Raw genomic sequence first — 14,989 nt, forward strand, 5'->3', positions numbered from 1 at the left:
AGATGCCGGACACTAAACAGTTAGCCTCACAAAAGAAACGCGTTTGGCTTGTGATGAGCATTTGAATTTGAATTAATTCGATGATCATTAAATCCCTGCCGGAATATATGTGGAACAAGAAAAATGTAACTAATTGTTGCACGCTTGCACTTAATATCCTGCTAGTCTTCAAATTGCGTTAATTATGTCTGATGCAAGGCATGCAGGCCAATCGACGGAAACCCCCTATCGACCACGAACCTTCATTTACAGCCGGCGTCGCTTGTATACGGTTCGCAGGAGCTCAGAAAACAGAATTTTCCAACATATCTTGTGAGCGCAGTCAGCGAAACCGTGCATCACTATGTTAAAGAAACGTCGGACACTATGGGGCTTATCTCGAATTCGCGAGCAATTATCGTCACCTGCCCTGCACGCCGTTGCTTTCAATAACGCTGCGAGCCCGCTACTTCTGCATGTCCCGAACGACATGCGCGTTTATCGGTGTGTCATAGCGTAAATTGACGTTCTACGAAAATCTCGAGCGCAGGCTTTTCAAGAAAGAAAACAACGAGCCCGCAACACGACTACTATTGTTTGCAGCTCCAAAGGCAGACATAACTCTTATTTAGAATGCCCAGGAAAATCCCGATGAACCGCGCCGTGGATGCAGGCTGCGCAAATATCAAGCTTTTCCTCCGACTTCGTGGTCCGCAAACTTTCACGACTCCGAACGAGCGCGCGCGCCAGCGATATCGGTACAAGTAGCACGTTGCACCCAGACGAACAAGCTACGGGGCGAGAGGAAACGGGCCTGCGATGAATCGACGCGTGGCTAAAACAACAGCTGCTGGGCTGCGGTTCAGCGGAAAACAAAGCGCTTGAAACAGCGCACGCTCGCACTTTGAAGCCGGCAACTGGCTGATAAAAAAAAAAAGGAAAAAAGAAACGGCTTGGCGGGCCCGAGAGTAAGAGCGAGTGGCTGGGAGATAAGGAATGAGTGAGCCGTGACCCTCAGGTCATTGCGGACTCCGATAACGCGTCGTCGGCTGTGCAGCGCGGCTTTTTGTGCGCGCGTGCCAGTCTAACCCTCGCTGCTCGTGGTCGTGCGCCGGCTGCTGTGGCCATCATGCTGTGCTGTGCGGCCCTCGGCATCGCCGCACTGGGCGTCGCCGCCCTCGCTGCTGCTGTCGCCTACTGGTTTCGCTACTACGCCGATGCCTGCTGGAGCCTCATCTTTGCCGAGCACTTCGGCACCTCGCCGGGTGAGCCAGCCTTGTCCTTTTCCCACTCTCGTTTTTATGCGAAGCATATTACGAGGGCTCAACCCAGCTCCTCAGGCGCGGCGGTGACCATGAAATCACGTGACACCGTGACGTCACGACAGAGGAGAAGTGGCTTTGGCTCAACTCTTGCAAGACGGGCTGGGTGGGAATCGAACCAGGGTCTCCGGAGTGTGGGACGGAGACGCTACCACTGAGCCACGAGTACAACGCTTCAAAGCGGTACAAAAGCGCCTCTAGTGAATGCGGTGTTGCCTTAGAAACGCGCTGTTTCTAAGGCGTGCGTCTCTTGCTCAGGCGCACATTTCGTTGCCGCGCCGAACGCTGCTTTGCTCGACGCTCACCGCGTCCAATGCGGGGCGCGTAGTCGCTGCCCTGTAGCCCATTGTCTTACACCCCTTGGCGGGTCGACGGGAACGCTGTCGCGTTCCACTCTTGAAGGCGAAGAAGTAATGCATGAGTTGTTTCTTCGTCTAGCCGAACCAAATATAGCCAAGCAACAGCAGTTCACCAGGCTAAACAGTGGTTCAACAACTAAAATAAAGGCTAGTATGCTTCGCATCCTGGGCTTAACCTTACCTAAGCCACAGCCATTTTTTTAATCTCCTTTTTAAATGCGCACTTCTCTATAGCTCCCGCCGTCGTCGACGCGTACGGGTCCATTTTTCTTGTTTTGTTTTGGCGCATCAGGACCATAGCGTGGTGAAAAGGACTCGGTCGGCGAGCGGCGATAGATTCGTGGCTTATTTAACTACTCAAAAAACCTGAAGGTATGAGGGGCGTGGCAGTGGAAGGGTCCGCGTTATTATTACTATTTTTTTTACCACTTGAAGTTTCTCTAAAGTGTACCCGAATAAAAGTGCACGAGCGCTTTTTTTGGCGTTCCGCATCCACTGAAGTGCGGTCGCCGCGTTCGGGAGTCGAACCCCCGACATCGTGTTTCAGCAGTAGGACGCCGTATGCAGCCGGTGATCCGACGCGGCGGTGCTCAGCGAAGCGGGGTCATGCCGACCGAAAATTTGAACCCTTCCTTCAATGGAGAGAGAAAAAAAACATGGCGTATCGTTTTTCCCGGCGTATTGTTTTTCATACGCTGATTTTCGCATTTCAAAAATTCTGATTTAATTAAGCGCGAGAAAGCGGAAAGCTTATGAATAGAAGAATAATGCCTCTGATACACTGCAGCGAAGTTTCAGAATCGGATAGTTCAGAAAATAAATCACAAATAATTAATTACTTTACAGGTTAAGTTCACAATTCGAACTCGCACCCTTGCAGTGATGAACAGTAGGTAGTTAGACCCTCTAAGCACTGAGGTACTGCATGGCTTTGGCGCCTTGCAATTTGTACGACGTTTTACGCGTCGCGCATGCCCTGAGAGTGGTGATAATAATAATAATATTTGGGGTTTTACGTGCCAAAACCACTTTCTGATTATGAGGCACGCCGTAGTGGAGGACTCCGGAAGTTTTGACCCCTTGGGGTTCTTCAACGTGCAGCTAAATCTAAGTACCCGGGTGTTTTCGCATTTCGCCCCCATCGAAATGCGGCCGCCGTGGCCGGGATTCGATACCGCGACCTCGTGCTCAGCAGCCCAACACCATAGCCACTGAGCAACCACGGCGGGTGAGAGTGGTGAGATCTGTTCATATACTTCGGAGGCCAAAGCAAGCGACACAGTAGCGCGGGGCGACGATGTTGTGTGCCTCGCAAATACTTGTCTTTTAAGAACGCAGTGTCTGCGGCGACAGTCTGCTGCTGTTGCAGTTAGACCATTCAGAGGTGACCGAATCACATAAGTGTGCTTATTTGGGATTATGAAATATCCGTTGCTTAAAGAGAGAAATGCGCTCCCGAATAACTATGTACAAAATTGAAAACACTCTGTCCTTTTTTTACTCACTCACTCACTCGCACACTCACTCACTCACTCACTCACTCACTCACTCACTCACTCACTCACTCACTCACTCACTCACTCACTCACTCACTCACTCACTCACTCACTCACTCACTCACTCACTCACTCACTCACTCACTCACTCACTCACTCACTCACTCACTCACTCACTCACTCACTCACTCACTCACTCACTCACTCACTCACTCACTCACTCACTCACTCACTCACTCACTCACTCACTCACTCACTCACTCACTCACCCACTCACTCACTCACTCACTCACTGAATCACTCACTCATTCTCGAACGCGTCTGTCACGTACCCTCGCTATCAAATATCAGCTATATTATCGCCACACCAGACGTCAGGAACATTTCCAGTGCGCTAAGGTCGCTTGTTCTACACTACAGCCTGAGGCATTCGATGGAGACAGAAAATCGTCGCTACATCGTTGTAACTGTAGCGATGTAGAGCTCCGTCAAAGTCTATGAGTCAAAGAAGGGGAAAAGTGGCGGGGCATGGAATACAAAGAGAAATTAAAAGATACGGGCGTGTAGATACATGAGTGAATGACAACGTGAGTGTAGCGATAAGATCACGTGAGTGTCGCCAGAACAATGAATTCAAGTTGCCTGCCACTAGGCGCAATCGCCTGCAATAGTCGATTTGCACTAATTGTACGGCACCGGTAGGCCGTTCCTAGCTGGCGCAAGTAAAGGTGTTATTATAACTACGGGAAACTTGATTCTCCTCACACATCACACTTTAGCAGGGGGGGGGGGGGGCTGGAATTGTTGTATCGCGTGGCGTCATTAACTGAATCTGAATTCCGTATTACCTCAGCAGTACGTACTGAAGCAGTTACCTTAAATGCAAGATGCGAGCAATTGAGTCCGTTCTCACATTGTTCTGAGCTTCACCGTCATATCTTTAAAATGTCATAAAAAAAGCAACAGTACGCAAGAGCGCAGTCACGTAATCTTTTTTTTTTCATTCTTAGCGCGCTTTCTTCATAGCCCCGCAAAAAAGAACCACGCCAAAGATAACGTAATGGTCTGAGCATGCTCTCCATCCTTTCAAATATAACATATTCTCTGAAATAAATGGTATTTTGCATAATTAAAGCTAATAATTTCTTAAATAGTCCCACTTCAAATAGTCTGAACAACTCAAGGCCACTAGGAACAGTATAAGATTGATCTTATTCGTGCATGGCATACCAGTGAATTTGCAAAGTTTGGTTTTAATTACGCGAAAAGTCCTGCATAGCGTGGTACATAGCTGTATAACACGTGCCATATACAGAAGGCTAAACTGATCGAGTTAGCAAGCACTGGTGTTGAAATTTTGAGCGGGAAAAATAGACAAGGACTGACAGGAGACCACGCGGCACAAAGCTATAACAAATGAACAATTTTTTTTTCTTCAGAGGAATGGGTTGAAGCAAGAAAACGAAAAACGAAAGAACGAAGAAAAAATCTCGAGGATCTACTTTTTAGATCACAACAAGAGGCAGCAGTCAGTCGCTTTTTTTACTTAATCACATTTTTCCACTAAATATTCTCGTCATGGTTCTATGCCTCTGTAAGGCAACTTGTGCCCCTGCACTGCATAACAATGCAATACAACTTGCGGGCAATCCGAATGCGCTTTCATTGTTTCATGTTTTCTTTTTTGCTTTAACCCATTCTTAAGAAATGAAGGTCTAGTTGTTACACAGCTGTCTTGTCAGGTTGTTTACTTTCTGTCTTTGTCGACTTTTCGCGCCTAAGTCTCCGCACGTCAAATACACAGCCGCATAACGTCCGACGTCTCCGCCAATGTAAGTGGTTCAACAGTATCGCTAATGCCCGTGCATTTTTCGAAAATAGTTCTGTGGTCAATATGCGCAGCCCCAGCACGGCGGATAGTTGGTTGGTGCAAGGTTAACTGGTTAGTGTTCAGACAATGTTGAGCCGTGAACGTCTCGCAGATGGGGAGGGGAAAGGGTGAGGGAGGGGGCTTTAAGGGCAAACGAACTTAAGCGAGGCCTGTGAAGCTCGAGTTCTATATATAGTAAGCTTTGTAATGTGCTCGTAGCTTGAAGGATTCACTCCTATTTCGTAGAGGGCAGTCACGCTTGTAGTACAGCGGTCATGGTAAGACGAAACAACGCAACTGCTATAGTTTCATGATTCTCGTTTCAATAACAATTTCAGGATAAATTTAAGCTCTGAAAAGGTACGCGAGGTGCTCGTTGATTCCTTATGTACGTGAGCAGTAGTTGAGAATGCTAGTTAAATTTCTTCAGTACTTCTGTATGTGGTAGCGCGGTAGTGTAAGCATAGACTGTTATCATTCGCGGCGAATAACCGCGTGTTGCTTGCTTCTGACGCAGCAACCCTCAGGCGCCAGGTAGCGTGGATCACCGGCGCTGGGAGCGGCCTGGGCCGTGCGACGGCACTCGAACTCGCCTCTCATGGCGTTAAAGTTGTCCTCTCCGACGTCGACGAGCAGGCCGTCGAAGACGTCAAGTACACGCTCGTAGGTAAGGTGACATTGCCTGAGCGTACGACACCATGGTCAACGTGATGGATGCAGATATGGTATGCTTGTGTGGTATGCTATGGTATGGTATATGGTATGGATGCAGTTATGGTATGCGAGGTATGCAGAAGTGGTATGCTTCCGCATACCACTTCTGCACGTTGCAATGTGCTCAGCGCTGTTCAGCTTGACCTCCGAGGTTTAAGAAACGGTGTACCATCCGTACAGTGCTCGATGGAAGCCCGCATGGCGAGGAAGAAACAATTCTTTGGAATTTTGGTATTCATACGCCTATTCAATTCAACGTTCCGTTACCTTTAAATGAAATATAGAAGACCCTATTCATCGGTTACGGCTGGGCACTGCCTGCACAAAACACTTTTATGCGATTAGTACCCTTTGCTACTTCGGGCGTTTTGAGTCTATCTACCTACCTATCAAAAATGGGGTCAGACAAGGAGACGCAATCTCTCCAATGCTATTCACTGCATACTCAGAAGAAGTATCCAAGGGATCAGGCTCATCGCTCTCTCCTTACTTGTCTAGAAGTAACTATTTTAGGTTTACGTTTGTAGCATATTTCGGTTTTCAAATGAGAAGACCTCGAAGACTATTCCTTCTACCTCAATATTCTTTAATAACGCGACCTGCAGTGGCTCGCCCTACTGCGCGTGACCTGCACTGTGTGTGTTCTGCTCTGTTCTTTGACATTTGTCCTCTTGCTCTTTCTACCCTCTTCCTTCCCCTTCTTCCCATATTCTATTGCTTTGTTTGTGTCCCCTCCTTTCTGAAGAGTAGGCCAGCGTTGTTTCTGGTGGCAGTTGCCAGCCTGCTCCTCGCTTTCTCTTTCCTGCGAAATGTATATACGTCTTCAAATATAATAATAATAATAATAATAATAATAATAATAATAATAATAATAATAATAATAATAATAATAATAATAATTTAGACTGAAGGCTTACATGCAAGGATCGATCGTGAATATCTCAGGAACCTTTGGTTTGCAGATGGCATTGTCCTGTTCAGCAGCACTGGCGAAGATTTACAAGTGATTGAGGATCTTAACCAAGAAAGTGTAAGAGTGGCGTAGAAGATTAACATGCAGAAGACAAAGGTCATGTTCAATAGCCTGGCTACGGAACAAGAATTCACGATCGCCATTCAGCCTCTAGAGTCCGGACAGGTCAATTAATCTAGGTCAATTACTCACAGGAAACCCTGATCATGAGAAGGAAATTTACAGAAGAATAAAAATGGGTTGGAATTCATACGGCAGGCATTATCACATCCTGATTGGTGGATTACCATTGTCGTTGAAAAGAAAAGTGTACGATCATTTCATTCTGTCGGTGGTAACACACGGGGCAGGAACTTGGAGGTTAATAAAGGAGCTCGAGAATAAGTTAAGGACCCCGCAAAGAGTGATGGAACGAAAAATGTTAGGCGTAACTTTAATTGACAGGAAGAGTGTGGTGTCCATCAGAGAGAGAGCAATACGGAGATACCCGATATTTTAGCTGGAATTAAGAGAAAATGACTCGCCATTGCGGTCCTGTGAAAGCGGATGTCCAGCGAAGCTGCTGAAAACCACTGCTACATCTGCTGGGGGGGGGTAACAATTCTTTACAGCGAAGCTGGTCATGGCAAGGCTTGCGTGTATTCTTGTTCTGCGTCACCAAAAACTATCGTCATCAGCAATGGCTCATACTCCTCTAAGCAAGCAAAAAATACACTGGCTCATCCCTCTCGTAATGCAGAGGCTATATATATATATAAACGAGAAGAAAGGGGGTTAACCGAGGGGCCCGATTTTTATTAGTCATATAAGAAGCCAACAAACACCAAGGACAAGATAGGGGAAATTACTTGTGCTTGATAAATGAAATAAAGAAACGATAAATTAATGGAAATATAAAGTGTATGAAAAAACATCTTGCGCTGGTGGGAACCGAACCCACAACCTTCGCATTTCGGGTGCGATGCTCTGCCAATTGAGCTACCGCGGCGCTGTTTCCTGGTAGAGCATCGCACGCGAAATGCGAAGGTTGTGGGTTCGGTTCCCACCTGCAGCAAGTTGTTTTTTCATCCACTTTATATTTCCATTAATTTATCGTTTCTTTATTTCATTCATCAAGCACAAGTAATTTCCCCTATGTTGTCCTTGGTGTCAGTGTTTGTTGGCTTCTTATGATATGACTATATTTATATATGTATATATATATTCCCCCACGCAAATGTACATAAATAAATGTGTCTGCGTACTTTTCGTAACGATGATTGAAATTGTGTATCACCTCTGTGCCGTGTACTAAACAGCTCCGCTGGTCATCCATCTTCACAGAGCGGAATGGCTCATTATTTTTGCTTTAGAGTAATGTGTGTATTGGCAATTTTCACAGCACGCCGCCGCTGGTCGTATTGCCATTTCTTACTTTCTTTGCCGTTCCTCGTATTCACGCTGCTCCTAGGGAGTTCTAATTATGCGTTGCCTACCCACAGCGATGCTGCAACAACAATCACATCAGTTGCTAGGCTGGCTATATTATATAGGAAAAGCTAGTGACGTCACTCCCCACGTCTCAAGCTGCCATCGCCGCGGCACTTTGCGCAACAGTAAACTTTACCGGGAAACGTATGCGGGGAGCGCTACGTTTATCGCGTTGTTATCATGAGCGCCTTATCATCAATTATGTGGTTTGGTTGCTTACATTGAACTTGTTCTTTATTGAAAAGAATGCTGCTCTGCATGTTGTATGAGTGACTCCAAAGAACGTATGTAATTTCGCTCCACTTTGCTGAGTGCGAAAAGCCTGCTTTACTTCTACTGCGGGACGTCCCGGCGTTACTGCAATGCCGGGATCGGTCAATATTTTGCCATGTCCCCGGAGGACGACACGAAATGTGCAGACCAACGAGAGGCTAACAGCTTCACTGTAAATAGACAGTTTTAGTTAAGCGTTTGCGACCGAGCGTAAACGCATTACGCACGTGAAGAAATAGCGTCTTCCTCACTGAGCATGCTTGGAACGTTATTGGATTTCTGTGGTTTACGTGCGCTATGATAACGTATGTTATTTGGTAAGTTTAACGTTCGTAATGTTTACGGACGCTAAGAAATAGCGTTGTCGAACATGGCGGCACCCATGGCTCCCACTTCAGCGTGAATTCTCGTGATGGCTGCGCTCTCACTCGCGTTGATTGCCAGTAACTATTGTAATTAGCTTTCGCCTTCTCTAAACTCACCTGAAGGGTTAGTTATGAGCGCATCGCGCAACCATTTTCTGAGCTCGTTCGGTGATTCTGGCGCCCGTAGGCCTAACGAGACGCGTCCACATAGCAACAGCAGGATTGTTGCTAATGGATAGTCTTGGCTCGGATAGGTTTGGCAGGACCCTTACAAAAATTTTTATACAAAGTCCATAGACAGTCCATAGACATTTGTCTAAGAAATCTATAGACTGTCTATAGTCATTTCTTTAGACTGGTCTATAGACAGTCTATAGATTTATGGCCGCACACTTTTTATAGACTGGTCTATAAAAAGTCTAAGTTTATAGACTGTCTATAGACATTTCTTTAGACTAGTCTATAGACAGTCTATAGACTTATGGCCGCACACTTTTTATAGACTAGTCTATAAAAAGTCTGAGTCTATAGACTGTCTATACACAGTCTATAGACTGTATGTAGACTTATGGCCATACACTTTTTATAGACTAGTCTATAAAAAGTCTAAGTCTATAGACTGTTTATAGATTGCCTATAGACTTATGGCCATACACTTTTTATGGACTAGTCTATAAAAAGTCTTGAGTCTAGAGTGTCTATGGATTAATTAATGAGAGCAGCATTCCGGGCAAGTTGGTAATCCATTGCTTAAATGATATTGCGCGACATAAAAAAGGACACGGAAGTGAAAGAAGACGACACACCAAGCGCAAACTTTCAACTAAGTTTATAATTGGTGTTAGGCTGCTGAGCACGAGGTCGCGGGATCGAATCCCGGCCACGGCGGCCGCATTTCGATGGGGGCGAAATGCGAAAACACCCGTGTACTTAGATTTAGGTGCACGTTAAAGAACCCCAGGTGGTCAAAATTTCCGGAGTCCCCCACTACGGCGTGCCTCATAATCAGAAAGTGGTTTTGGCACGTAAAACCCCATATATTAAAAAAAAAAAAAAACTAAGTTTATTGTGCCACTGCGTCATTTTATACATGGCACGCACGTAAATCGCGCATGCGCTTACACGGAAATGAAGTGCGAAATCATGTAACATGGTTACGTGTCGTGTGATGCCGCGTCCAAGTAACGTAATTCTTTTTCTGTGAGAGCTAGAGACAGGAAGCTGACACACGCATCACCCAATTTCGCGATCATCTGTGCTTCAGATATCTCACGGATGAGCTGCGTGCTGCCACGGGAAACAATCGTACATTGATCCTCAAGAGGTTTGCACCCATGATCGCGACAGTGGATCGCCAAGAAACCGCCAGAGCCGTTTTTAACATTGTTGCTGTGCTCACGGAGCCGATCATTGAGGCAACGCCCAGTTTGTCCTATGTATTTCTTGCCACAAGAAAGCGGAAGGCTGTACACCACCCGGTGTACACACTCGACAAACTTTTTTCGGTGATGCTTTCTGCATTTATCGGAAGGGACGGCATTTGGATCCGTCAGCCTGCAAAGCCTGCCGAGCTTGTCGGGAGCAGAAAAAACAACTCTTACATTCGCTCTTTGGGCAATCTTTTTCAAGTTGTGGGAAATCCCGTGCATGTAAGGTATGACACTAACTTTAGGGCGTGTGCCAGGAGGGGCATCGGCAACTGACTTTTGCGTACTGGATCGCGCTTCTCTTAAGATGCGTTCCGCGACAGACACTAGCACCACCCTGGGATATCCAGCCAAGGACAACCGTAAAGTTTGCGCTTCTAAGCTTACGTCCACAACATGGCAGCAAGACTTGCTAAGGGCATTCTTGAAGCACAAACTGACAATGGCCCGCTTAACAAGCTTAGAATGTGCGGACGTATACGGCAGAAGTTGTTTGTTGGCTCGCGGCTCGTACGACCAACACGTGTGGCAGTCCTGAAAATTCAGGCGAAGATCAAGAAAACGAAGAGACCTATCTGGCGGCATCTCATGAGTAGTTTGAAGGGGGCTAAGCACTTCTGAAACGTTTCTAACGCTTTCTTAGCTTCCAGAATGAAGGCATCAGAAGAGCAGTCAATGAAAATTAAAAAGTCATCAACGTATCTAAATGTTTTAAAAACTGCAGTGCCTTGCACTTGTAAAGAAATGTCATGGTCTAAACAAGATAAAAACAAGTCACTAAGAATGGGAGCAATGCAAGAGCCAATACAAACTCCGCTCTTCTGCAAAAAACATTGGTTATCCCAAGTGATAAAGGTGGAATTAAGATAAATCTGTAAAAGTTCTAAAAATTGACTGCAAGACATGCCGGCCTCATTCTGGAAGGAAACAGCACCATACTTATCTATACATTGCTCAACACAGGACAGTACGCTTCTATGCGGCAAGGAATAATAAAGATCCTTTACATCAATGGAAAACGCCTGAAGACCACGGTCAGAATGTGACTTCAAGAATTCAATCACAGATTCTGAGTTCTTTGCGATCCACTGTCGCGATCATGGGTGCAAACCTCTTGAGGATCAATGTACGATTGTTTCCCGTGGCAGCACGCAGCTCATCCGTGAGATATCTGAAGCACAGATGATCGCGAAATTGGGTGATGCGTGTGTCAGCTTCCCGTCTCTAGCTCTCACAGAAAAAGAATTACGTTACTTGGACGCGGCATCACACGACACGTAACCATGTTACATGATTTCGCACTTCATTTCCGTGTAAGCGCATGCGCGACTTACGTGCATGCCATGTATAAAATGACGCAGTGGCACAATAAACTTAGTTGAAAGTTTGCGCTTGGTGTGTCGTCTTCTTTCACGTCCGTGTCGTTTTTTATGTCGCGCAATATCATTTAAGCAATGGATTAATTAAAATTCATGTTTGTAGACAGTTGTCTGCATAATGTCTATGGGCAAGTGTATAGGCTTACAATTCTACTTTTGTAGACTGAAGTCTATGGAATGTCTACAGACAAATGTATATATACTATAGGCATTCTATAGACTTCAGTCTACAAAAACAGAACTTTATAATCCAATACACTTTTTTCTATGACATTCTGCATACACTTGCCAACAAACATGCATTTTCATTAATTTATAGACACTCTAGACACAGACATTTTATAGACAAGTCTACAAAGAGTGTGTAAGGCCATAACTCCATAGCGGCTATCTACAAGTTAGTTCACATTTTTCATTACATGCGGTAGCAAAACGTTTTGAATGTATTTCATTTCATTTTATAGATATGAAATGCATGGAATGCAGATATTATGCATGTGCACCTGTTCCTTTTCATCTGCACTTATGCATTACCGTTAGTAGATTAATAAAGCTCCTGAACCAGCTGTACTTTCATATATGTTGCATAAACAGAAATAATTTATATGGTGCTGAATCATGCAGTGCAAAAAATAAAACAAATGCACCGGCAATACATTAACCGTTTTTATTGCTCGATATAATACATGAATTCCTTAAATTCTTGTTTTATGCTATTATGGAAACAGATTAAATATTTACACTACTCCTTGGCAAGCATGGTCGCCAGGCTGGCCTTGACCTTTGTGTCATTAGTCCCAAAGGTGCTGCAGGTGTATGCTGCAAATAAGTACATGCAGCAATATGAGGCAAAAATAACAGATGTGTATTCTTTGTGTGTTCATTAAGCAGCTGAATATATTTACTCAAACCATCTAAGTCAATACTTAATGCGGTTTAACTATGACTAATGGCTGCTTGTCAATACAAATCAGTACCTTTATGCAATGTTCTATTGCATGGTATGGGGAACAATTAAACAGTCACAACTGCTGCTCGTGTCAGCAACAGTATGTTCCCTTTTATGACAAGTTCACATATGATGCATTAATGTACTTATCCCAAATGGTCCCTATATTTATTGCGGAAACGTTACCCAGTTGGGCTGTCTGTGCAGTTCTTTTGGCTGGTAGTTAAGTATGCCCGTGCAGAGGGATGTTTTCAGGAGACGTGACTGGAATATTCCCAGTGTCATGCCTAAGATTGTAATTTATTTTGCTTAGTACACATTGAAATGTATTTCTCATACTTTTAAATGAATGGGTAATTGGCCATAACTTCAACAGATGGCGGATGGGTTGATTGTATTGATATGGTACCTTAATTTCTTGCAGGTAATGAGGCCTCTTGGGCATGCTAACAGGTTTCCAAGTTAGGTATACCACATGAGCACCCGAAATACCACACGAGCATTTGTGTCATGGCACGACAGATATGCACCTCCTAGGAAACAGAACTGATAGTATAGTTCGAATGAATTCTATCACAGTAAATTATTTAAGGTGCTTTGAAAGATGAAAATTTTTTCTAGGCTATCGAGGTTCAGGACGTTTAGTTAACGCAAAAAAAAAACGTATTGAGTAAGAAATGCCTTGTCAGTCTGCTTAACTTTCTTTTTTTTCAATAAATAGAACCAATTTCCTTCAATTTTTATGAAGTGAAACGTTTTAAAAATATATTTAACACAGAGACTTTCTGGAAACTTTGACATGTAACAAGACAGCATACCTATGTGGCCAATTTAAAGTTTCCCGATCTTTTTCCAAGCCTTTCCTGGCTGTTTTCATGAAAATTTTCTAGCAATCTATTGCGCCTGCAGCTTAAGTGCAATAAAAAATACTATGGTTTAATGCTTGCCAAGTAGTGCCAGTCCATAATATTTAGATAAAACGAATAACACGTCAGTCACTTAACATGTAGTATTAGATGCAACCGACTTGAATCCCTTGTTTAATAAAGCTGACAAGGGCTTCGGCAAGTTCGTAATTGATGGCCACACGAGTACAGCACGGAAGACAGAGACACGCGTAAAACAAATGCAACAATTTGAGGGAAAACTCATACAATGAGTTATTTTTACGGTTCAATAGTAGTTTTCTATATAATTTGCTCTCACCACTTATGCCTCTAGTTAACTTTGTTTACCTATGACTAAAGACTACATGGCAATATTAATCAGTACCATTATGATGTTTCGTTATATTATAGTATGATAAGCAGTTAGACAACCATAATGGTAGCCGGTGTTAGCAACGGTACGCTTCGTTTCAAGACAGGTTCATGTGACACACAGTGTACTCATAAAAACGAAAGAAATGTGAGAATCCCAAACGATTCCTATAATAATAATTGTTGAAACAAAGATACCCTGCTGGACTGTGCACATTTTTCAAGTGTTAAAGCAATGTGCCCGTGCCGATCGAACATGCTCAGCATACTGACTGCAGTTTTGAACAATCACGTTAACATTTGCAATTTATTTCCGCTTAGAACAGTCTGCATTGTCTCTTTTCTCATACTTCGAGATGAATACATTTGCCACACTTTCAGTAGAATGCGCATGAATGGGGGCGTACTGATCAAATCACTTATCAACTAAAACATGTTACGATCTCTTAGGTGTGTTAATAAGGGTAGAACAAATGCAATGTCCACTGAATTATTTGAATAATCTGTGCGTTATCTACTAAGAAAAGACCACCAAATTGATAATCTGGCTCTTTATTCTTTTGTACAGCGCATATAGTATGCAGTCTGTCCAAGATGACGGCACTACATGCAACAGTAATGAAAACCGGAACACTTATTGCGCACGACAAGGGCTTCATACCGTGCACGACTGGCACAATGCGAATCTGCGCCAGCAGCTGCCTAGAGATTAAGAGCACCTAAACTGCATAACCCCGAAGCATCGAAAGGCGCTTAACGCTTTTCATATAGCTCGAAAGATAACTTCTGCTGCTAAACTGTTTAAAAAAGAGACAAAAAACAAATCTTCCAACTACCGTCAAACACAATGCCTTCAGTCTGAAACGTGTAAAGGTGCTTCCCGGAGCGACTAATTTATTGTGCTCCAATTTTTTCGGCTAAGTTGCGAAGCTGCGAGTGACTGAGCTTATCGCAGGTTTCATGCTCGAAAAGCGTTTGTGGTTGCATATAAATAGATTGGGTGAATCTAGAGATTTTCGCTTGACATTTCTTCAAGTCTCGTGTTTTGCTTGCTGTAACTTCCCAAAATTATTTAGATTGGTTGCCAGAAACCTTAAAAATACTGCTACCTTAAAAACAATGCGAAAACGGCAGTGCACACACTGCTGATGCAT

General features: G+C 44.2%; 1 protein-coding gene across 1 annotated transcript in view; it reads left to right on the top strand.

Moving 5' to 3' along the window:
* The first annotated feature begins 922 nt into the window (after positions 1-922).
* Positions 923-14,989, top strand: part of LOC139047488 (dehydrogenase/reductase SDR family member 7-like) — a 28,795-nt gene continuing 14,728 nt past the window's right edge. Inside the window, exons 1-2 of the mRNA XM_070521297.1 lie at positions 923-1,244; positions 5,544-5,693. Coding sequence (XP_070377398.1) covers positions 1,109-1,244; positions 5,544-5,693 — 286 coding nt within the window. The 5' untranslated portion in view covers positions 923-1,108. The remainder of the gene's footprint in view (positions 1,245-5,543; positions 5,694-14,989) is intronic.

The sequence above is a fragment of the Dermacentor albipictus genome, chromosome 7 (genome assembly GCF_038994185.2).
Source record: "Dermacentor albipictus isolate Rhodes 1998 colony chromosome 7, USDA_Dalb.pri_finalv2, whole genome shotgun sequence".
Taxonomy (NCBI): Eukaryota; Metazoa; Arthropoda; class Arachnida; order Ixodida; family Ixodidae; genus Dermacentor; species Dermacentor albipictus.